This window comes from Notolepis coatsorum (genome assembly GCF_963971535.1).
Source record: "Notolepis coatsorum genome assembly, chromosome: 16".
NCBI classification, from domain to species: domain Eukaryota; kingdom Metazoa; phylum Chordata; class Actinopteri; order Aulopiformes; family Paralepididae; genus Notolepis; species Notolepis coatsorum.
The window spans coordinates 64,007,305-64,030,569 of NC_140180.1; the positions used below are offsets into that span (position 1 = coordinate 64,007,305).

Here is a 23,265-nt window from a genome sequence, read left to right on the forward strand (position 1 = left end):
CACGTCGATTCTCAGAATTAAATAATTATAATAATAATAAATAAGACAATATTGGTATCATCAACAATTACGTTTTACATTTATAGTCATGACTCAAGAGGCACTGTGTGGTCCGAAAATAAATAAAGGCACTACACAAACACTGCAAATGACTAAATATTGTTATATAGGGAATAGACTGTATTAATATTCAATATACCGTCTTGTTGTCTATTGTTTTTATTTATTGTTGATTTGATTTATTTCTTACATTGCTTAGTGCGCACATCTTAAGAGCCATTGGAGAAACATTCCACTGCTCATCTTATTGTTCACAAGTTGAACCCACACAAATGACAATAGACACAAAGGATAAGTTTAACGAATTCCATATAAATCTATAGCTTATTAGCTGCCTGATGCAGGCGGCTTGGTGAGGATACATACAGTACTGTATGGGTTTTATTTATAAATACGTGCATAATGCATCGTTCCAGCAACAGTAGGCTTCTATATTCAAATGACCTTATTCTAAACTAAACTTTTTTTCTTCCATTTACTTGGGTATGTACTTTTAGGCGAATTTTCTGAAACTATGGCTAGGGCTTAAGAGGTTAAATCAAACATCAAACATAAATCAAATCAAATCAAATTTATTTATAAGGCCCGACAACACACGTTAATGTCCCCATGGGCCGTACAAGTCTTATTTAAACAAGTCAAGAAGAAAACATAACAATAAGTCAAGAACAGAACAAGAACACCATAAGGTCCAACAAATTTAAAATAAATGCAAATAAATGAAAGAATGCAAGCACTCCCAGACATACCCCACGCGAAGGTAAGGAAAAACTCACTAAAACCTAACAATAGGGAAAAATGCTCCACAGGCAGTGTGGAGGAGAGAAACCTTAGAAGGGCCATTCAAGGGGGGATCTCCCTTCTTAGATGTCGGTGATAGTAGTGTTGCAGACTAACAGTTGGTAAGCATGCACTCAAGTGTGTAGTGAAACACAGATGAGTGCATGCAATAGCAACTGAACATTTTGAAAGATTAAAGATAGAGCTGATAGCGATAGCAACTGAACATTTTGAAAGATTGAAGATAGAGCTGATAGCGAATATATTTACATCAATATTAACATCAAAGGTCAAAGTCTCTCTCTTTCTCTCTCTCTCTCTTGTTTCCTTTTCCCTCCCTCTCTCTGATTATCTCTCTATTTCTTCTTCTCTTTCTCTTTCCATTTATCTCTCCCTCTTTTGATCTCTTTGTCTCTCTCTGTCTCCCTCTCTCACTCTGTCTATCTCTCCATCTCTCCCTCCCTACTCCCTTTCATGGAGTGCCACATACATGATACACACTTCAGTATCATATCAGTATGTGAATAGGAGGAATATGACACACATTTTCTTTTACTTTGTGGCTTACAGTGTACTGCATTGTATTTTGATCTCTTTATTTTATTATTATTTTCTTTTTTGTTTATACTTTTTTTAAACTTTTTTGTGTGAGATCTTATTTGTCTGTCCTATTCATTGTCATTTATAATGTTATATATATATATATATATATATAGATTATATTATCTTATCTTAATAACCCCCCCCCCTCCCACAGCCTCCTCCTCCCTCCCCCTGGATGGAACGAACCAGTGTCTGAAGGCGGCCCAGGACTGCGGCCTGTACGAGAAGTGTGGCTCATTGCGCTCAGAGTACGTCCTGGCCTGCACCAAGCGGGTGCCCGGCTCCGACCGCTGCAACCGGGCCAAGTGCCACCGGGCGCTCCGGCGCTTCCTGGAGCGGGTCCCCGAGGAGTACAGCCTGGGCGTCCTGTTCTGCCCCTGCACCGACCAGCTGTGCGGGGAGCGTCGGAGGAAGACCATCGTCCCGTCCTGCTCGTACCAGGAGAGGGAGGGGCCCCAGCCCAACTGTCTACACCTGCAAAGTTTCTGTCGCCGGGACGACCTGTGCAGGTGAGAGAGGAGACGAGGGGCGGGGCATGACGGAGGACGGGTTGTGGACCGACACATTATGGAGAGTTTCTATGTTTTTAGAGTAATCACACCAATATGTAAGCTTATGCAATATGTTTGTTGACTTATTCTGGTCCTTGGATACAGGTGGGCAGAGGTGGAAAAAGTACACAAATATCCTATTCAAAAGTATATGGCTGCTTGAGGTAAAGACATTGAGGCCTGGGTGTGTCCTTGATTGCTGTAATAGCCCACGTAAGAATGCAGATCGAAAGTAGTGGAGTCCCCAGACCTTTTTAGGGTGTCTCAAGCGCATAGTACTTTAACTCCCCAACCCCTTGATCAGCTGACTTTTGCAGACCCTAGCATACTTCTTATGCTAGCGTGAAGGTCAACCTAAGGAAGTACCATGCATGTCTCGCTAGCTTGTGAGAAAGGGGACTAAATAACCCTCCAAATTTAGGCAACATTTTGGTGAGGGAAAATGAAATTGCATAGCCATTGTTAAAGGGGTCCCTTGACTTCTGCCCTCAAGATATCTGAATGAAAATAGGTTATATGGATATGCCTAGTCCCTTTATTCAATAATGTTACAAGCTCAGTGTCTGGCAGGAAGCAAGCTCATTATTATAGTTCAGAGCTAGCAGGACAATCAGGCTAACACAAACCATAGCTCATACATTTGAGTACCTATTTGAAGCTCAACTGGTCCCTTGATTCCCTGTTATGTTGCCAGGGAATCACCTGTTTTCATATAATCCATATTCAGCATGATCTGAGTTGATGGGAATTCAGTGGGATTTAGCTCTGCTGATTTGTTTTCTGGTTCTGATCTCCATCTCTGTACACTGTGCCAATTTGTTGTTCTCCTCATTGCTAATTGACGCACTGCAGTGTCAACTTTCTGACTGACCTACAAGGCCTACAATATTTACTTTTTAATGGATGCTATTTAAAATGTAACTATAAAGTACAATATTTCAAACAAAATGCACTTAACCTCTTAACACATTGAGCGCCAGATGGCGCTGTTTACTGTTACTGTTACTGTTGAAAGGCCAGCGCCTTTTAACATGGGGATATGTGGCTGTGTTTGCAGGCCTAAAGCTGTATTATATATTATAGCTATGGATCTAATAATAGGGTCGATTGTCATTGAGTTTCTTCCGGTCAAGATGCAAAAAACAGATACTTTTTCCATCAATACATTTCCGTTTTATACCGTCGTGAATATGAGTGTAGTTTCAGGGCAGTCTGGTGTCATTTCCAAAATGCTCCGTAATGGCCGGCAACGTGTATTCTAGTAAACACGTTATCGTTTCTTCCCTGGACTAGCTACTGTTCTCAAATCAAATTTAGATTATCGGTATTATGTTTCATCATGAATGCATGAAAGGGGGAGGGGGGGGGGGGGGGGGGGCGCCCCTCCGTGCTTCGATCGCCACCAACGGAACACGCCACACACACACACCACACACACACGCCCCGATCAGCATGAAGGAATTATCGGATCAGCGCAAGATTGATAGCAAATAGTCCTTAACTTGACCAAGATCTGTCTCGAAAAGAATATTCCAATTATCTGATCTTCATTCCAAGTACTGATCGCGATCGTGTTTCCAACGTAATCCAGCATTGAACATGAACGGGGGTGGGGGGGGGGTGACCCTCGTCGATGCATCCGTTATAACTGCACACCGCAGCCCGGCCCAGACACCAAGCCACATTGTTTCAAATGGAGTGCAATAGCGACCGCAAGGCGTTAGGCAGCGGTATTGGACTTTTGCGATCTCAGACCCATCCCCAGTGATAACACAAGCTGCCGGCATGTTTTTATGAATGAAATATCTAATAAAAGAAATAACGATGACCTTCGGCGAGTTAACTCGACTATAGTCGGGCCCGACGCTTAAAGTGTTAAGCAATACCCCCAAGTTTTTGACGACTGCATACTTCTTTTGCAAAGCTTAGCTTTATACTTTATACTTATAGCACATGCGTGAGGTAGTAGCTGGAAAACACAGCGGTTCCATAGCCTGAAGTCTTATGTAGTACAGGTCCAAATTCTATAAAAATACATTCAGAAATGAGTGCCTGAGAAAGGTTTTGGTAAAGTGTGTACCGGAAAAAAACGGTGTGAAAATCCAAAATGGCCATGAACTTCAATTCATTCTGACGCTCGAGTCACAACAACGGACTCCCTCATCAACTTTCACCACCTTCCCCCACTCTCACCCGCTCAGCTGCAGTCTCGTTCAGAGCGGATGCTCGTTGGCTACAATGGTGATCAATAATTTTCGCCATCAGCTGTGATTGGTCAGTTCTAGACGTTTACAACCAGACGTGGTAATTTGACAGATCGACTTTTTGGATGATGCTCGCCGGATATATCGTGTGCACTGAGCACAGCTGCCTCACTATAAGCCGTTTCTCCACTGGCTCTTACGATGTGCGCACTAGAAATAAATAAAACAAACAATAAATAATATCATAGAGACTCAGACTCAACTGTTGCATGAAAGAAGTTGAGCTTGATTTGACGGGGGAGGTTGGATTTCCACACACTGGTCATGCCGTTCAGAGCCCTCCACGCAAGCGCCTTTCTCACTTTAAGGTCTTGCTCGGACGAGTTGACCAACGAGCCCAGGTACTTGAAATCACTGACTTCCTTTAGAGCAGAGCCTCCTGTTGTCCTTAGAGGTGGATGATCCGGGAGGATGTTATACATTATGACCTCGGTTTTCTTGGCATTTAGCCTAAGGCCAACCTTGGCGCACTCCATCTCCACTCTGCACAGGAGTTCCTGTGCCTGCTCCACCTGGTCAGAGAGCAGGCTGATGTCGTCCGCGTAGTCAAGGTCTGTTAGGACTATGGCGGGGTGTCGTCTCGATCTCCTTGGGGTTATTGTGATTGTTATTGTGTCCTTTTGTATGGCAGTGAATGCTGGTCCTTGAAGCCCACCCTGCAGAAGTCCTTGGATGGGTGCTACACCAGAATGATGCGTGTGGTGCTCAACATCAACAGGGATGAGCATGTCAATAATGCAAACTTGTATGGGGGGGTGCTAAAGGTGAGCGATAAAGTGGCAGTCAGGAGAATGAGGCTGGCAGGTCACTGCCAGAGACACCATGAGATGCCAACCAGCAAACTTACGTGGACGTACTCAGGAGAGATGCGGGAACAGAAAGCACCGGCGAGCTAGCCAGATGCATGGAGGATCGGGATGACTGGAAGCACCGATGGAGGGCCCGTCCGAGGACGACCTAGATAGATAGAGAACAAGACGGTATATGGCATATAATATTAATTAGTGATGCACCGATGTGAAAATTGTGGCCGATACCGATAACCGATATTAATATTGCTGTTCTGGCCGATACCGATATTTACCGATGTCGATATCTCTGTATAGAAAACACTTTTTTATGATAATCAAATAGAGCTATTTTCCAAAACGCATAATTCTTTTTACTTTTGTAACTTATTTTCAGAAATGACTGATATTTTGAAACTATTTAAGGCCAAAACATGTAAAAAGAAGAAAAAAAAGATAAAAAAAAAAATTTACGTTTTTTTTTTTTTTTTTATATCGGCCCTATCTTGATATCGGACCGATACCGATGTGTAAAAAAACGGCCATATCGGCCGATATTATATCGGCGGCCGATATATCGTGCATCACTAATATTAATACATTCTATTCCACTATACCGTAGCTATATCCGCGGCAATTGGGTTTAGTTCTTATTTATTTATTTTTGGACTTGGTTCGTTGAGTCATGCCTATATGTGTCACCTCGCAGCGCTTGTGACCACAACTCGGCCCGCCCCCTTCTCGGCTAGACGTTCTAGAAGTTTTCTCTTTTTTTTTTATGTGTTTTTTTCTTTTCTTCACATTATTATAAATTGAATGTATAAGTACTTGTTTACTATAAAAACGAACAGTTAGAATATCTAAAATAGTGTCAAACCTGTGTTTAAATTTAGGTTGTTCACGGACTTTATTTCAATGAAACGGGGGCGTAATTACTGTATTTGCATGTGAATCAAACCTAGACTGCAGCCCGCAGAGATTTACATTGGGGGAGTGTTTGAAGCGACGCACTGGCTGTTTACACTTTCAATGGGATTATCATCTGGTTGCACTCTGGATCAGAAAGAGATGAATGCATTGGATCTAATGAACGAGTACAGGAACTTTGTTAAACCAGTTGATTCAGTCTCTGCTCACCGGTGAAAACACCGCGCTATTCAACGGGATTAACTATGAGATCGGTCGAGATGCGTCTGCATGGGTAAGTTTAAGAATGTTTGTTTATGTTTACAGTAGCATGTTTACAATTCCGCATCTTTGATAAAACTACACCAAGTTTTTCTGCCGACCACAAGTCCAACCATGTCACGTTTATTGTGTTATTACGACGAGCTCATGCTACATTAACGTTAGCGTTAGCTAGCTAGCAAGTTAAAGTTGCTAACGTTATATTGATAGCTATTGTTTCAGATAGCAAGGTGGAGAGCTGTAAACAAGACGAAAGTGTATGGATGCAGGGTCCATGTGTGTGTGTGTGTGTAATAACAACAAGTTTATAATCTCAGCACAGATTGCAGAATGGGTACAGTACAATACAGCTCAATACACACAATTGTTAAGGGGATGCAGACCAGAGAAAGACTTTCGTCTTGTTTACATCAGGGTCCCCCATTTTTAATTCATCATAACATTGACATACATGACATACAGGTAGACAGTACTGCTACATCAGTGTCTAAGAGAGGTGATGAGCATCAGATAGCAAGGTGGAGAGCTACATAACATTAGGTTGTGGTGGCTAGGAGGGATATGAGAACTGTGTGTGTGTGTGTAACTAGGAGGGATATGAGCACTGTGTGTGTGTAACTAGGAGGGATATGAGCACTGTGTGTGTGTGTGTGTAGTTTAAGATGCTGCATCACCGCTTAGCCACTGAGTCCAGCTAGTTTAAGATGCTGCATCACCTCTTAACCACTGAGTCCAGCTAGTTTAAGATGCTGCATCACCTCTTAACCACTGAGTCCAGATAGTTTAAGATGCTGCATCATCACCTCTTAGCCACTGAGTCCAGCTAGTTTAAGATGCTGCATCACCTCTTAACCACTGAGTCCAGCTAGTTTAAGATGCTGCATCACCTCTTAACCACTGAGTCCAGATAGTTTAAGATGCTCATCACCTCATGACATGAGGACCGTGCGTATGTGCAACTAGGAGGGACATGAGGACTGCGCGCATGTGTAACTAGGAGGACTGTGTGTATGTGTAGCTAGGAGTGATATGATAACTGTGTGTATGTGTAGCTAGGAGGGATATGAGGTCTGTGTGTATGTGTAGCTAGGAGTGATATGATAACTGTGTGTATGTGTAGCTAGGAGTGATATGATAACTGTGTGTATGTGTAGCTAGGAGGGATATGAGGTCTGTGTGTATATGTAGCTAGGATTGATATGATAACTGTGTGTACGTGTAGCTAGGAGGGATATGAGGACTGTGTGTATGTGTAGCTAGGAGTGATATGATAACTGTGTGTATGTGTAGCTAGGAGGGATATGAGGACTGTGTGTATGTGTAGCTAGGAGTGATATGATAACTGTGTGTATGTGTAGCTACGAGGGATATGAGGTCTGTGTGTATGTGTAGCTAGGAGTGATATGATAACTGTGTATGTGTAGCTAGGAGGGATATGAGGACTGTGTGTATGTGTAGCTAGGAGTGATATGATAACTGTGTGTATGTGTAGCTAGGAGGGATATGAGGACTGTGTGTATGTGTAGCTATGAGTGATATGATAACTGTGTGTATGTGTAGCTAGGAGGGATATGAGGTCTGTGTGTATGTGTATCTAGGAGTGATATGATAACTGTGTGTATGTGTAGCTAGGAGGGATATGAGGTCTGTGTGTATGTGTAGCTAGGATTGATATGATAACTGTGTGTATGTGTAGCTAGGAGGGATATGAGGACTGTGTGTATGTGTAGCTAGGAGTGATAATTATGATAACTGTGTGTATGTGTAGCTAGGAGGGATATGAGGACTGTGTGTATGTGTAGCTAGGAGTGATATGATAACTGTGTGTATGTGTAGCTAGAAGTGTGTGTGTAAGCAGCTTGCAGAGCTACATAACATTAGGCCCATGCCACTGAGTGAGGACTTTGTTGCTTTTTCTCGTTGTGACATAGATTTAACAATAATTCTGGTGTCAAAGCAGCATGGGGGGGGGAGGGGTACATAGCTTCACAGTCCTATACAGTCCAGATAGGGGGTCCTGGAGAGACAGGGGTCCTGAGGAGAGAGAACTCTGATTCAGCAGCACTTAATTATGTTAATGTTATTCAGGTGAGGGGCGTTGCTGGAGGGGGGTTTGTTGACGCCCAGTTGAAACTGTCTGAAGTGTGAAAAGTTGCCTTCCTTTGAGACACCTTTTCACCTCTTAGGTAATCTAGAACACAGCCAGTTTTAGAAGTTATAATTGAGCACATCGTTTCAAAACATTCTCAGATTTCAACATATGACACATCATTTGAAAGCTTAGATTCTGTACTTTAGCAATCTGGAATAATCTGAAAAATGAAAATGTAGAGATCTGGCATAAAGCGCTGTGAGGTGACACATATATGTAAAACATAATTGTCGTTCGAGAATGAGGTCCATTGTAGACAGTAGAGTTGGGCGATAAAATAAATTTGATCAATTAAAGGGGAACTATTTTACTATTTCTTTCACTATTTGGGCACTTTTACACAATTCCTGTGAGTCTATGGAACACCTCTGTAATTTTTTTTTTTTCTTTTTTTTAAATCATTGTTTTGTATTTCTAATCAAGTACTCAAAAACAGCATTTTTCTACCTCAAGATCTTAAGCCGTTTTGAGGCTGGGCTCCAACCACTGTGTGGCCTGGTGGCAACTGCCACATCAACTGCCACATTATTATGCAGCTGAGAAACCTCTGACATCACAGATATGCACATTTTCAGATGACTCTGAAATATTGTGAGAGGAGAATTGGAAGAATGCGCCAATATGAGAATTAGAGACATAGATCCTATTAATATAAGTCCACATAGCTAGGAAACAATGCTAAACACTGAAAAAGGCCATTTATAAGATAGTTCCCCTTTAATTAGAATTCATGGTTTAGGACGATGTTTAAAAATGTTAATGGATTTTCACCTTAACGTGGGTAATTACGGTAAGGAACCGCCATCGCTTCTCTGGGCTCCCCCCCCCCCCCCCCACCCCCCAAGAGTCTCTTCAGATACAGGTAACATAAAAAAAGTGAGGAGTTTGTTCCCAAAAAAAAGCACTGTCTCCTCAGTTGTCTGTTGTCTCTCTCTCTCTCTCTCTCTCTCTCTCTCTCTCTCTCTCTCTCTCTCTCTCTCTCTCTCTCTCTCTCTCTCTCTCTCTCTCTCTCTCTCTCTATGTCTCCCTCTCTCACGCCCCTCTCTCCATGTTTTGATGTGCAGCCTCTCTCTTGTTGTTGTTATTACCAGGTCCAGACTGGCTGATTTCCTCCATAACTGCCAGCCATCGTCTCTATCTCCCTCGGGCTGCCTGCGAGACACGACAGCCCTCTGCCTGCGGGCCTACGCGGGACTCATAGGTATGCTATGGTGGAGGGAGGGAGGGAGGGAGGGAGGGAGGGAGGGAGGGAGGGAGGGAGGGAGGGAGGGAGGGAGGGAAGAGTGCATGATAGAGGACAGTAAGAAGGTTAGTTTTATTATTATTATTTATAAAAAAAATCATTTCAGATATTGATTGAAGAATTGTGTTTTTAGTCTACAACGAAAGATTGGTCGGGTTTCTGCTGTCCTAACTGTGGTGGGAAGTTTGTTCCACCATTGTGGAGCGAGGACCGAGAATAGAATGCGCTGAGATTTCTATAAACTCATATTTCACTAATAACACTTAAAATCATTGGTAAACAAACATAGTCCTGAAAATATACACTGTGACAGGGTTAGGATCTTTACTCTTGGCTACATTTGAAAAAGAAACACAACATTAATTAATACATTCTGTATTGATTGATTTATGGCGTGATATTAATCTCGTACCGGTACCAGACCGCTTTGGCTTAACCCTCCAGTCACCCTTGTCGCAATTCTCGTCAAATAGCCTTTCTAACCCTAACCCTAACCTGTGTTTGTGGATAGCGTTGGCTATATTTTATGTATATGCCAGGAAAATAGCTCAGTATCACATCTTTGAGTCACATTACAATAATCCATGTTTTTTTTAATATTTTGTAATCACCATTAACACATTGACCGCCGGGCATTGTGCCCATCTTATACCACTCTCTGCCACCGTTAAAAGCCTATGGAGATGTTTACCTTCTTTGCAGGGCTATAACTTTTTAAATTGTATTGCTATATTGACATTACTATGGCCCATTCAACATCGATTATCCATCGTTCAGGATGTGGGAACGTTATACTTTTTCATTCATACATTGTTGTGTTAATACCTTCTAGAATATAAGTATGTTTTTAATCTTTTCTGCTGTAATTCCAAAAACCAGAGTTATAGGCCCAAACGCATATGATAGATTATCGATTGGCGTTTCTTTCCCATACACGCTATATTCAAAAATTCAAATGTATATGATCGGTATACATTATGCTTCATCATGCGTGGAGGAAAGGGGGGGGCGTCGTTTATAATTCCTTGATCATCAGTAACGGCTTTATGTAGTATGGGTGTATATATTGATCAGACTGTTTGCAAACAAGGAAATGCACAATCGGGTTGAAAATAACGTTACTGTTCTCTTACCGTGGGCCGATGAGACTGGCGGAGAAAGATCCCAATTATTCGACGCCGATCACCTAGATCCATTTCCGGTTTGTATGGCGCAATAAAAGCCGAAATCATATAGATTATTGCGTTATGGCAGCGATCCATATGTACTATAGTGTCAGGAGTCCCGTAGCGAGAATTTCCTCGATGCACCGATGACAACTTCCGGTTTTTGAGTGTGTAACTCGCCCGACCATCCACCAGGTGGCGGTATTGAGGCGTTGCAGTCCCATCTAGGGTCCCGCTAGGGCACCGGGAGTTGGGTGGATGAATTATGAATGCCATGGCGAAAAAATGAAATATTGATCTAAAAAACGCTGTACAGCGATGTTGGTCGGTCAACGCATGGCGGGCAATAACGCTGGAAAGCGATTTTGGCGACCAATGTGTTAAGCGCGTGGAATAAAAGTGTCACACCCTAGTCGCAGAAATGAACAGGTTGACTCCCATGTTAAACAATTTTTTTTAATACACAGCCTGTACAGTTTCAAATTAGATTGATTGATTCATAAGTAACATGATAAAAGGATGGATGAGGCTTCCAAGAGGTAGTTTGTGCATTTCTTTTTATAGAATAGAATAGACTTTTAATTGTCATTGCACAGTATACAACGAAATTTCAGGGGAGCTCCCACAGACCGTAGTACATATATACATACATGAACACATAACACATATAACACTGTACATACTGTAACAGAATATTTTAAATAATAAAGTGCATAATGGGTGGTAATCAGAGATTATCAAGTGCAGTGGTAAGTGCATGGTGCACGTGAGGGGACAGTCAATGAGTATTTTAACAGTCTAACTGCTTGGGGGAAAAAGCTGTTCTTATAGGGTTAGGGGGTTAGGGTGATGGTTAGGGGGTTAGGAAACCCTAACCCTAATCCCCTAACCCTAACCCTAATAAAAAAAGGTTAACATCCTGAAAATGAATAAATATTCTATATGTATGGTGAGGACTGAAGTTAATAATTACATTCATGAAAAATAATTGGAACAATACATGAAAATGTATGGATATGTATATGTTTGATTGAGATCGCAGGTGCGATTCTTTTAAAGGTTGACTCAAGGGTTAAGAGGTTAAGGTCTTAATTTGTGAGAAATCATTGGTGATTGTGTTCACATTGATTCTACAGACATCCTTGGATTTAAATAATAATAATTATAATAATAATTATAATTATTATACATATGAGAATATTTGTTGTTACGGTGCAGGTAGGAAATTGAGTTCCAATTGTAGAGGAAGGAATGAGACGGAGATGTGGTTTGCTCTTCTTCAGTAGTGTGTCTTTTAATTGTAAGAACACAGGAGCAATGCAAGTAATGCACAAGAAAGATGCAGGGCGTCAACTGAGAAACAGACCTTTAGGCAAAATACTATATAAATAAACAGCAACAAGAAGGTCAGCACTAGTTCTGAATCCGTCTGCACGTAGGTCTGTCTGAAGCTCCGACAGGGAGAAAGGAAACAGGAGGTCATTATAAAGCCACATTCCTGACATACCACGGTCATCAATTAGTGACAGCATAAGTGACAGCCAGTGACAGCAACCAGTGGTGACAGTCAATCAGTGTAGTGACAGCGAACCAGAGGTGACAATCAATAAGTGCAAATACCAACAACAAGGTGAAGTACTCCAGAAAGACAGTAGGGTTCCTAGTCCTAGAAACCCAGAACGTTACAGTACCTCCCCCCGACGAACGGCACCTGATGTTCACCTAGGGGCCTCGGGATGCAGCCGACGATAATCGTCAATAAGGCTGTGATCTAAGATATCCCTTTGAGGCACCCAGGAACGCTCTTCTACCCCGTACCCCTCCCAATCCACCAAGAACTGAAACCCTCTACCCCTCCGCCTACAACCCAGGATCCACTGCACCGTGTAGACCAGGGGTCTCAAACTCACGGCCCGCGGGCCAATGGACCTATCTCAAACCCTGCCCTCTTTTCTTGATCCTCCAATCACAGCTGTCGCTTACCTCGGACTTCCTCGTACAAACAAAGTTTGTCCGAGGTAAGCGACAGCTGTGATTGGAGGATCAAGAAAAGGGGCAGGGTTTGAGATAGGTCTATTGCGGCCCGCTGGATGATATTTTGCGGCCCCCTACTTGACATCAAAGTTTAGTGTTAGTGCGGCCCGCGCGCAACTTGTTGCCGAGTCGTTGCGCGAGTTGGAAGTTTTATTTATTTGATCACTTGTAGGCTACCATAGCGCAGGCTCATGACAGCAACGTTACGTTAGTGACTTGGTTGAAACGTGATTCCGGAGTGATACCAAGTAAAGTGGAAGGCAAATGCATCCTCGATATCTCCTCTGCAATCAGTGCTCTGCATGTCCGGCTGCACTGCCACTGTCTGTCTGTGTACTCTGCTCTGGTCCAATCACATTCAGCGTCCCGTCAGCGTTTCTCCCCCCACCCACAGTCTGCGAATCAGATGCAGAGTAGGGGAGTAGGGCGGGTCTTCACGGAATGCGTGTCGTCTCTCTCTTTCAGTCCGAGTCAGAGCAGAGAATTGACAGCGCATCTACAGTAGCCTCGTTCCCAGTTTTATCTCCGTGAGATAAATGTAGCTAGTAGCCTAGTTTCGCCAGCAGGCAGGCAGCAGAAAAATATGGGATCTTCAAAGATGGCCAGTACAAGAAAAGTCGACTGCAATTCAAAGGTGAATGGACTGAAAAATATACGTTCATCCTGAGTCCCAGCACCAAACCAATGTGACTAATATGCCAAGAAACGGTAGCTCTTGTGAAGAGTGGCAATTTGAAACGCCACTACGAAACAAAACACAGTTATTTTGATGCAACCTTCCCTCAAAATTCAGTGCTAAGAACCACAAAAATAAATGGAATGAAATCATCATATCAAGCTGCAAGCAGAATTATTGTTAAATCTATGTCACAACGAGAAAAAGCAACCAAGTCCTCACTCAGTGGCATGGGTGTTGGCTAAACACAAGAAGCCATTCTCTCTCTCTGATGCATACATAATAAAATAATGTATGACTGAAGTGATGGAGACCATGTTTGAAGGCAAACAAAAGCAAATCGCACAGCAACCAGTGTTGTGAAGGGCCAGATTAAACTGAATATATATATGTATCGTTTGATATACTTTGTATATTATTTATATATATACACGGAATATCCCTTTACCTGCGTACAGACCAGAGTAATATTCGCTCTCCTATTGGACAGCGCTCCCAGGCGCCAACGCGCAAGCCCCCAACGGCAAGTTCAAAGACAACTCCGGGCATGTCAGAACATGCCCAGAGTCTGCGTAGTAATACGAGACAAGGACTGAGGTTGGGACTAGATATTCACTTAAGTATAAATACGGCGCAGGTGTAAACAGCAGTAATTCAATTCACTAGTTCAAAACCTTCACCACGAGTCAACGTGCAGTGAAGTGAGCAACCTTGCATCTAAATAGAGCATTGAGAACCGCGTGCGAATAGAATGTTAAAGTGTCAGAGTTTAATGCAGTAACGTTGAGTTCGACTTAATCTAATGTGAAGTAATAGTCGATCATTTATTGTATATCGTGCGGCCACAGTTCTTCCGTGTGTAGCATTACCCATCGGTTCGTCGTGTCTTTAGCTAGTGCACTTATCCAGGCTGTGTGGCCTAAATACGTGCCCACACCCGAGGAGTCCTAGGTGAGAACCGTTGGACATGTACACAGGAGAATCGGCACCGGCGATTGCAGAACCATTCCTGGTTGGATTATATTGCTTTGGGACCGTGACCACCGGAGAAGAGCACCGTTGATTTCCACTGTCGTTTGGGATTCAACCTCGTGAGGATTACCACTCGGGCCTGCCTCGTGGAAGGGGCTGGCTAGCTGTCGTCAATGCTGTCGAGCATCTTGGATTACAACTATTGCTTTTGTCTGCTGATCAAGGGAGTACAAGCACCGACTCCTGTACCTGGAGCCTCTTTATTCCTCGTTGACTCAGACGGAGTACCCCGAACATTCCTCTACCCATTGTCTCCAGTTGGTACCGGTGTTGCCCTATATAATTGCTACTATACAACAGGTGGCGTCAGCTTAGACCCATCATAGTATTCCTGCTATTCTTAGTGACTTATGCTCTTGACTGACTTTACGTATATTCTTCGCCATACAAGCGCGACCCTAATTCTCAATCTGTAACCTAACGTTGCCTAATAATAATAAATTACCCTCCAATAGTATTTCTGTGTCAATGCCGTGTTCTTGTGGGTGTTCACCATCAATATTTGATGTACTGTTTGGCCAGTAATTAAAGTACATAACTAGCAGTGGTTTAATATATCACAATCTTTAATACAGTCAGGGTTTTGTAACCCCTCAGTTACAATTGGTCCTTCGAGCCGGAGGGTATCAGTGTAATATTTAATATAATATTAATATTAACCATGGCCAGCGGTGAACACTCCCCAAGCGGCTCTCCAAAGCTAGAACGCCCGCAGCGCAAACGTCAGCCACCTCCCTATCTGGAGGAATTCGCTTTCGTTCTACCCCCTAGCTTATCTAAACAGACGTTAAATACGGATAAAGCGGATAGTCAAAGCATGTCAAATCCTATCGACTTGGCGACCCTGCCAGTAGAGACCCCAGTGGGTTCAAACGAAACTGACTCAGCTCACGGGGGGGACCAGGTGGGACATGACATGACTATACCTTCAGACAGTGTCACCGGGATAGACCCCGGAGTGCTCCAGGATAAAGAAAGCGCTCCAGGGATAGAACCCGACACACAACCAAGAGAAGAGAAACGCGCCCAGGAGATGGACCTCGGGGCGCGCCAGGAGAACAGATCTCCAACGAGCCCTGTCAGCACCCGATCACCTCCGTCAGTGTCATCCCCCAGCGAGGCGGACCAGATACTGGCGCAAGCCTTGATCGCCACACTGACAGCCTCCACCGAACGCGATCGGCTTCAAGCAAAGACGCTTAGTGAGCGCGAACACTCCGCCACGGAAAGAGAGCGCCTCCACGCGCAACTCCAAGCGCAAGCCCTTAGTGAGCGCGAACACTCTGCCGTGGAACGAGAGCGCCTCCGGGCGCAACAATTAAGTGAGCGCGAACACTCTGCCATGGAACGAGAGCGCCTCCAGACTCAACAGATGAGCGAGCGCGAACAACGAGAGCGCCTCCAGGCGCAACAATTAAGCGAGCGCGAACACTCTGCAGCGGAACGAGAACGCCTTCACGCGCAACTCCAAGCGCAAGCCCTTAGTGAACGCGAACACTCTGCAACTGAACGAGAGCGCTTCCAGGCGCAACAACGGAGTGAGGACGACCGCATAAGACTGGAGGAGAGGCGCCTTCAGACGGAAGAGAACATCGAACGAGACCGCGCCAATGCACAGCACGACGCCGCCAATGCCAGCGCGACCGGCTGCAGGCGCAGATGATAGAACAATTGATTGCCAGGGCGACACCCCCTCTCTCCGCACGGAGCTCCCGGAGATCATCACGACAAGGGTCTAGGGCACCTTCCCCTACCCGACAAAGCGACCCGGGACCCGGCCAACAGGAGGAACCTGTCTACGTCTCCGACCCCCCTCCCCGACCGGTCCATACGAGACCCAGCCATCGGGAAGAACCGGCCTACGTCGCCGAGAGACTGACTAGAAGACTCCAGGACCTAGAAGAGGAAGAGGAAGAGGAGGAATGTCAAGCCCACCAGCAGCAACGTACTCTGGACCAGGAGGCCCAGTACAGCCCCGACTTCAGCCCCGAGTCACTGCACTACAAACCCCCGACTCAACTCACGGGTGAGTTTGACGTACAGTCAGCACCGAGGAACAGCACCTGGGGACCCGGCCTCTGGTACCCACCAAGTACCAACCCACGACAACACGTATGGGGAGACTCGCCCAGGAGGCCTCTTCCCCTATGCTCACCAATGTGCCAGCCATCCATGGCATCGTACCTTGGCACACCGACGTTCCCAGACTTTACGCGCGAGGACAGAGCACAGTACACGGAATTACGCATGTGTTTGGAGACTATGATGTCCGACGTCCCCGACGAGTCGTACAAATATGCCATCCTCCTCAAGCATCTCAAGGTGCCCAGAGCGCATAACATAGCGCTGGCATATTCCAACTCAAGCACCCCATACTCCGCGGCTCTAGTGGCCCTCGACCAGCGTTATGGACGCATATGGGACTACGTGATCCAAGAAATAAGGGATATCGACCGCCTCCCCCCAGCCAAAGACAATAGAGCACTGGATGACCTCTCTATCAAGGTACAATCCCTAGTAGGGATGCTGGGGTCCCAAAAGGAGAAAGGGAGATATGAACTATATGCAAATTCTAATGTGGAGCGAATACTGGAGAAGCTCCCTCCAGCCCGCCAAGAGCGTTTTCGGCGGCAGAGAGACCACCGTGATCCCGACGGCCCCGAGCCATCCCTCCTAGACCTGGCCGCCTTCCTCACAAGGGAAGTCAGCAGCCTACGACTGGACACATTCGTGTGGAGTGGATCTAGCCCAAGAGATGGACCTCGGAGGTCCAACGATAACCGCCGGTCAGTGACCGTTATGCACCAGGCCGAGTCAGTGCCGCAGCACAAGAACCACAGCACCCCCCCGACCAAGGGGAAGTGGAAGATTGTATGCCAGTACTGTGAAAAGGAACATTGGCTGTCTCAATGTGACACTTTCAAGAAGCTGACCGCTGACGAGGTGAGTCAGTGGATCAAAGCCAACCGCCACTGCTTCTGCTGCGCGCACAGCCATATGGCAGCTGAGTGCCGTTTAAAGAAGAAATGCAGCAAGTGCGATGGCGCCCACTTGGAGGTCCTACACGACAGCAACAGGAAGAAACCCGTACCCCCAAGCAGCTCGAGAGTGAACGTCATGTACATAGACCCTGCGAAGAGCGGGAGCTCCCGAGTGCTCTTGAAGGTGGTCCGAGTGATATTAAGCTACGAGGACAAGGTCATGGACACTTACGCTGTCCTAGACGATGGGTCAGAAAAGACTCTCCTCCTCGCATCCGCCGCAGCCCGGCTGGGTCTGCGGGTGAGCGAAGAAACAATGACAATCCGTACCATTAGAAGAGACCTGAAGACCATAAAGGGTGAAAATGTCTCCTTCACGATAGCAGCGGTCGGGCAGCCCGAGAAGCAGTATAGCATCACTAACGCCTTCACCAGCCACGACATAGGCCTGTCACAGTACACCTACCCCATCCCAAAGCTGATGGAAAAATACGTGCACCTACGTCAACTACCTATACCGCTCATCGACGGCGCCACCCCGACCCTGCTCATAGGATCCGACCACGCACACCTCATCGTCCCAACGGACCGGGTCCACATCGGGCCCAGAGGCTGTCCAGCAGCGGTCGAGACCCGCCTGGGTTGGACACTACAAGGCCCCCTCTCCGGGTCTTCCAACCGACCGACAGCCACTCGCTGCCTCCACTCAAGGATAAACGAAGAAGACACCACCCTCTTACAGCACGTCGAGAGGCTATGGACATTAGACGCGATGCCCTTTAAGAATGAAAAGAAACTCGTTCGCTCAAAGGAAGACACTTATGCCATAACCCTCCTCGAGCAGAGGACAAAGAGAGTCGAGGTCAATGGAGTGATGAGATACGCAACTCCACTCTTGAGGCGAGAGGGTATGCCCACCCTCCACGCCTCAAAAGAAGCGACAGAGCGATATCTACTGAACACCGAGCGGCGTCTAGCCAAAGACCCCACTCAAGCCACTGTGTACCATGCTGAGATCGACAAGCTGATCACAGCGGGACACATAAAGAAAATTGACATTCAAGAGGCCGACCAGACGATCGAATCATGGTACGTGCCCCACCACAAGGTCCACCACAACGGCAAGGATCGCATTGTATTCAACTGCAGCTACCAGATCGGACTACAGAATCTGAATAAAGAACTCTTGCCCGGCCCAACACTCGGCCCCTCTCTACTCGGCGTACTACTACGCTTCCGCCAAGACAAGGTGGCCATCAGTGGCGACATCAAAGGGATGTTCCTGCAGGTGCGACTAGTGGAGGAGGACAAGCCCTTGCTGCGGTTCCTATGGAGAGAGAGGATCAAAGATGAGCAACCATCCATCTACCAATGGGAGGTCCTCCCCTTCGGAACCACATGCAGCCCATGCTGTGCTACGTTCGCACTGCAAAAACATGTGACAGAAGACCCTGAAGCTGACGAGGTCAGACAAAGTGTAGAGAGGAGTTTCTACGTGGACAACTGTCTGCAAAGCGTCTCGACGCCAGAAGAAGCCGAAGCCCTCCTACTCAAGCTCCGCGCCTCACTGATCAAAGGCGGCTTTGATCTCCGGCAGTGGGCCAGCAGTGACCCTCAAGTACTTCGTAGCCTCTCCCCAGAGACAAAGGCAGCAAGCAGCGAGACCTGGATGGCGACCATCCCAGGTGAAGCACAAGAAATGACATTAGGCCTAGTCTGGCGCTTCAAAACAGACTCGCTACATTACAAATACACACCCCTGACCACGGAGCAGGGAAGGTCGACCCCTCTACCGACCACCAGACGGAGCGTATACAGAACACTCGCAAGGCAATACGACCCGCTGGGGTGTATCCTACCTTACACCACCCGGGCGAAAATGATTGTACGAGAGCTGTGGGACAAGGAACAGGGCTGGGACGACCCCATACCCGACCACCTCGCTTCCACCTGGAGAGAGTGGGAGAGAGAACTCAACTCGCTCCAAAATGTGAACATACGCCGAAGCTACTTCCCACCCACAGTGCGGCTGGAGACGTGCCAGATGGACCTGCACGTCTTCAGCGACGCCTCAGAAGTGGCCTACGGCTCGGTGGCTTACTTGCGGGCCCGAGAGGAGGGAGGAGAAATACACACAGCCTTCATCCTGGCTCGCTCAAGGATAGCCCCCCGCAAGCAACAATCGATCCCGCGTCTAGAGCTCTGCGCAGCTCTGGTAGGCGCGCAACTCGCCACGTTAATCCAACATGAACTCACCATCCCGGTGCAAAGAACAATCTTGTGGTCAGACTCCATGACCGTACTCACATGGATCCAGTCCGATTCTTATAGATACAAGGTCTTCGTGGGAGTCAGAATCACAGAGATCCAAGACCTAACAGGATCAGCGTGCTGGAGGTACGTGGACACGAAACAGAACCCAGCAGATGTCATCACACAGGGGATGTCCCTAGATGACCTCACACGTCACAATATCTACAGTGACGGTCCTGAGTTCCTCAAGCTCCCGGAAGAAGAGTGGCCTAACCCCACCCCTCGGGAGGCTAGTCAAGAGGAGGCAGAGATCAAGAAATCTATGTTCTGTGGGTTGACGCACATCCCAGTCCCCACTGACCCTAACATAGACGACTGCCCCACCTTTGAGAGTGCGCAGTTAAAGACATTCCTGTGGCACCACCCTGAGGTTCCCCCCACTACCGACATTAACGCAGCTAACTACGAAGAGGCAGAACTCCTTCTGCTACAGCGAGCCCAAAGAGACTCGTTCCCCGACGAGCTAGACTGCCTGCAGGGAACAAAGCCAGTCCCGTCAGACAGCAGACTGCTCCACTTGGCCCCCGAGCGCGACACCCATGGCCTCATCAGGGTGGGTGGTCGTCTGAGACGGGCCCCGGACTTAACGGATGACGTCAAGTTTCCTATAGTCCTCAACAGCCGACACAAGGTCACCGAGCTCATCATAAAGAAATACAACGAGGATGTGCACCACGCTGGGGCAGAGAGAGTCTTCGCTGAGATCCGACGTCGCTATTGGATACTGAATGGAAGAGAAGCAGTACGTCGCTTCCAGCGGACTCGACCAGACTGTCGCCAGTGGCGAGCACAGCCCAGTATACCCAGGATGGCCGACCTGCCTCACCGCCACACCCGATCCGTGGCGAGGCTGATAGAATTGCCGAGGCTCCCTGACTCCCTTGATGACGATCATGACCCACTGACTTTGTAGATTGCCCTACTCCCCACAACAGACATTGAGCAGTTGACAGGACTATTAATCTGTCTTCCTTTTAACTAATTAGGTGCGGACTAATTAGGAGGCGGCTGTTGTGAAGGGCCAGATTAAACTGAATATATATATGTATCGTTTGATATACTTTGTATATTATTTATATATATACACGGAATATCCCTTTACCTGCGTACAGACCAGAGTAATATTCGCTCTCCTATTGGACAGCGCTCCCAGGCGCCAACGCGCAAGCCCCCAACGGCAAGTTCAAAGACAACTCCGGGCATGTCAGAACATGCCCAGAGTCTGCGTAGTAATACGAGACAAGGACTGAGGTTGGGACTAGATATTCACTTAAGTATAAATACGGCGCAGGTGTAAACAGCAGTAATTCAATTCACTAGTTCAAAACCTTCACCACGAGTCAACGTGCAGTGAAGTGAGCAACCTTGCATCTAAATAGAGCATTGAGAACCGCGTGCGAATAGAATGTTAAAGTGTCAGAGTTTAATGCAGTAACGTTGAGTTCGACTTAATCTAATGTGAAGTAATAGTCGATCATTTATTGTATATCGTGCGGCCACAGTTCTTCCGTGTGTAGCATTACCCATCGGTTCGTTGTGTCTTTAGCTAGTGCACTTATCCAGGCTGTGTGGCCTAAATACGTGCCCACACCCGAGGAGTCCTAGGCGAGAACCGTTGGACATGTACACAGGAGAATCGGCACCGGCGATTGCAGAACCATTCCTGGTTGGATTATATTGCTTTGGGACCGTGACCACCGGAGAAGAGCACCGTTGATTTCCACTGTCGTTTGGGATTCAACCTCGTGAGGATTACCACTCGGGCCTGCCTCGTGGAAGGGGCTGGCTAGCTGTCGTCAATGCTGTCGAGCATCTTGGATTACAACTATTGCTTTTGTCTGCTGATCAAGGGAGTACAAGCACCGACTCCTGTACCTGGAGCCTCTTTATTCCTCGTTGACTCAGACGGAGTACCCGAACATTCCTCTACCCATTGTCTCCAGTTGGTACCGGTGTTGCCCTATATAATTGCTACTATACAACAGGTGGCGTCAGCTTAGACCCATCATAGTATTCCTGCTATTCTTAGTGACTTATGCTCTTGACTGACTTTACGTATATTCTTTGCCATACAAGCGCGACCCTAATTCTCAATCTGTAACCTAACGTTGCCTAATAATAATAAATTACCCTCCAATAGTATTTCTGTGTCAATGCCGTGTTCTTGTGGGTGTTCACCATCAATATTTGATGTACTGTTTGGCCAGTAATTAAAGTACATAACTAGCAGTGGTTTAATATATCACAATCTTTAATACAGTCAGGGTTTTGTAACCCCTCAGTTACAACCAGAATAACTGAAATACTGGCTGGTGATTTGATTAAACAGCTTTGTGATAGAATAAAAAAAAACGCACTGTGCATTTCCATAGCTGCATGTGGATGAGTCCACTGACACCACTGAGAAGAAGCCTATGTTCTGAAGAACCGTTCATGTTCTGAAGAACTGTTCATGTTCTGAAATGTTATTGCTAAAGATTGAGAAGATTGGATCAGTTGTGCTTTTTTTTGGAATACTTGAAACCCTTTTTTTGTGGAATATTTGATGCGGCCCGTCAAGGATGCAGGGCGGAGGAACCGCAGGAAGTGGCGGGGACAAGGGCTATGAGAGGAATGGCTTCAACAGGGACACATGAAACGTCGGATGAACCCTCATAGAGGCTGGAAGCAGCAGCCTGTAAGCCACAGGGTTCACCCGACGAACCACTTTAAAGGGCCCTATGAAGTGAGGAGCCAGCTTCCTGGATTCCACCCGGAGAGGGAGATCATGGGTGGAAAGCCAAACCCGCTGCCCAGGACGGAAAACCGGAGCCGGACGCCGCTTGCGGTTAGCCTGCCGCTGAGCCTTAACAGAGGCCTTCTGTAGTGCCATCCGAACCCGGTTCCACGTCCTGCGACAGCGAGCCACGTGGGCCTGGACCGACGGCACCTCAGCCTCCTGCTCCTGTTCGGGAAACAAAGGAGGTTGACACTGAAAGGGAGACATACCAGTAGAGGAGGAGAGGAGGGTATTATGCGCATACTCAGCCCACACCAACCTCCTACTCCACGTCGCCGGACAACCGGCAACGTAGCACCTCAGAACCCCCTCCAGATCCTGGTTGACGCGCTCCGTCTGCCCGTTAGACTGCAGATGAAACCCAGACGACAGGCTGACGGAGGCGCCGAGGCTGGAGGCAAATGCCTTCCAGAACCTGGAGGCGAACTGAGGTCCCCGGTCAGACACAATATCCTGGCAGCCCGTGGACCAGAAAGACGTGCTGCACCACGTCAACCCTTCGTCAACACAAAGCCCAGGAAGGAAACGGTGTCAGTGTGTAAAACACACTTCTCTGCCTTAACAAATAGCTGATGCTTGAGGAGACGCTGTAGCTAGGGATGTCCGATATTATCGGCCGATATCGGCATTAAAATGTGATATGAGAAAATATCGG

The 23,265-nt window shown here is 46.6% G+C and overlaps 1 protein-coding gene across 1 annotated transcript in view; it reads left to right on the plus strand.

Annotated features, from left to right (window-relative positions):
- The window catches only part of gfra3 (GDNF family receptor alpha 3), a 187,804-nt gene that overhangs the window by 92,234 nt on the left and 72,305 nt on the right, over positions 1 to 23,265 (plus strand). The window contains exons 4-5 of the mRNA XM_084331511.1: positions 1,598 to 1,952; positions 9,478 to 9,587. Of these exons, the coding sequence (XP_084187637.1) occupies positions 1,598 to 1,952; positions 9,478 to 9,587 (465 nt within the window). The remainder of the gene's footprint in view (positions 1 to 1,597; positions 1,953 to 9,477; positions 9,588 to 23,265) is intronic.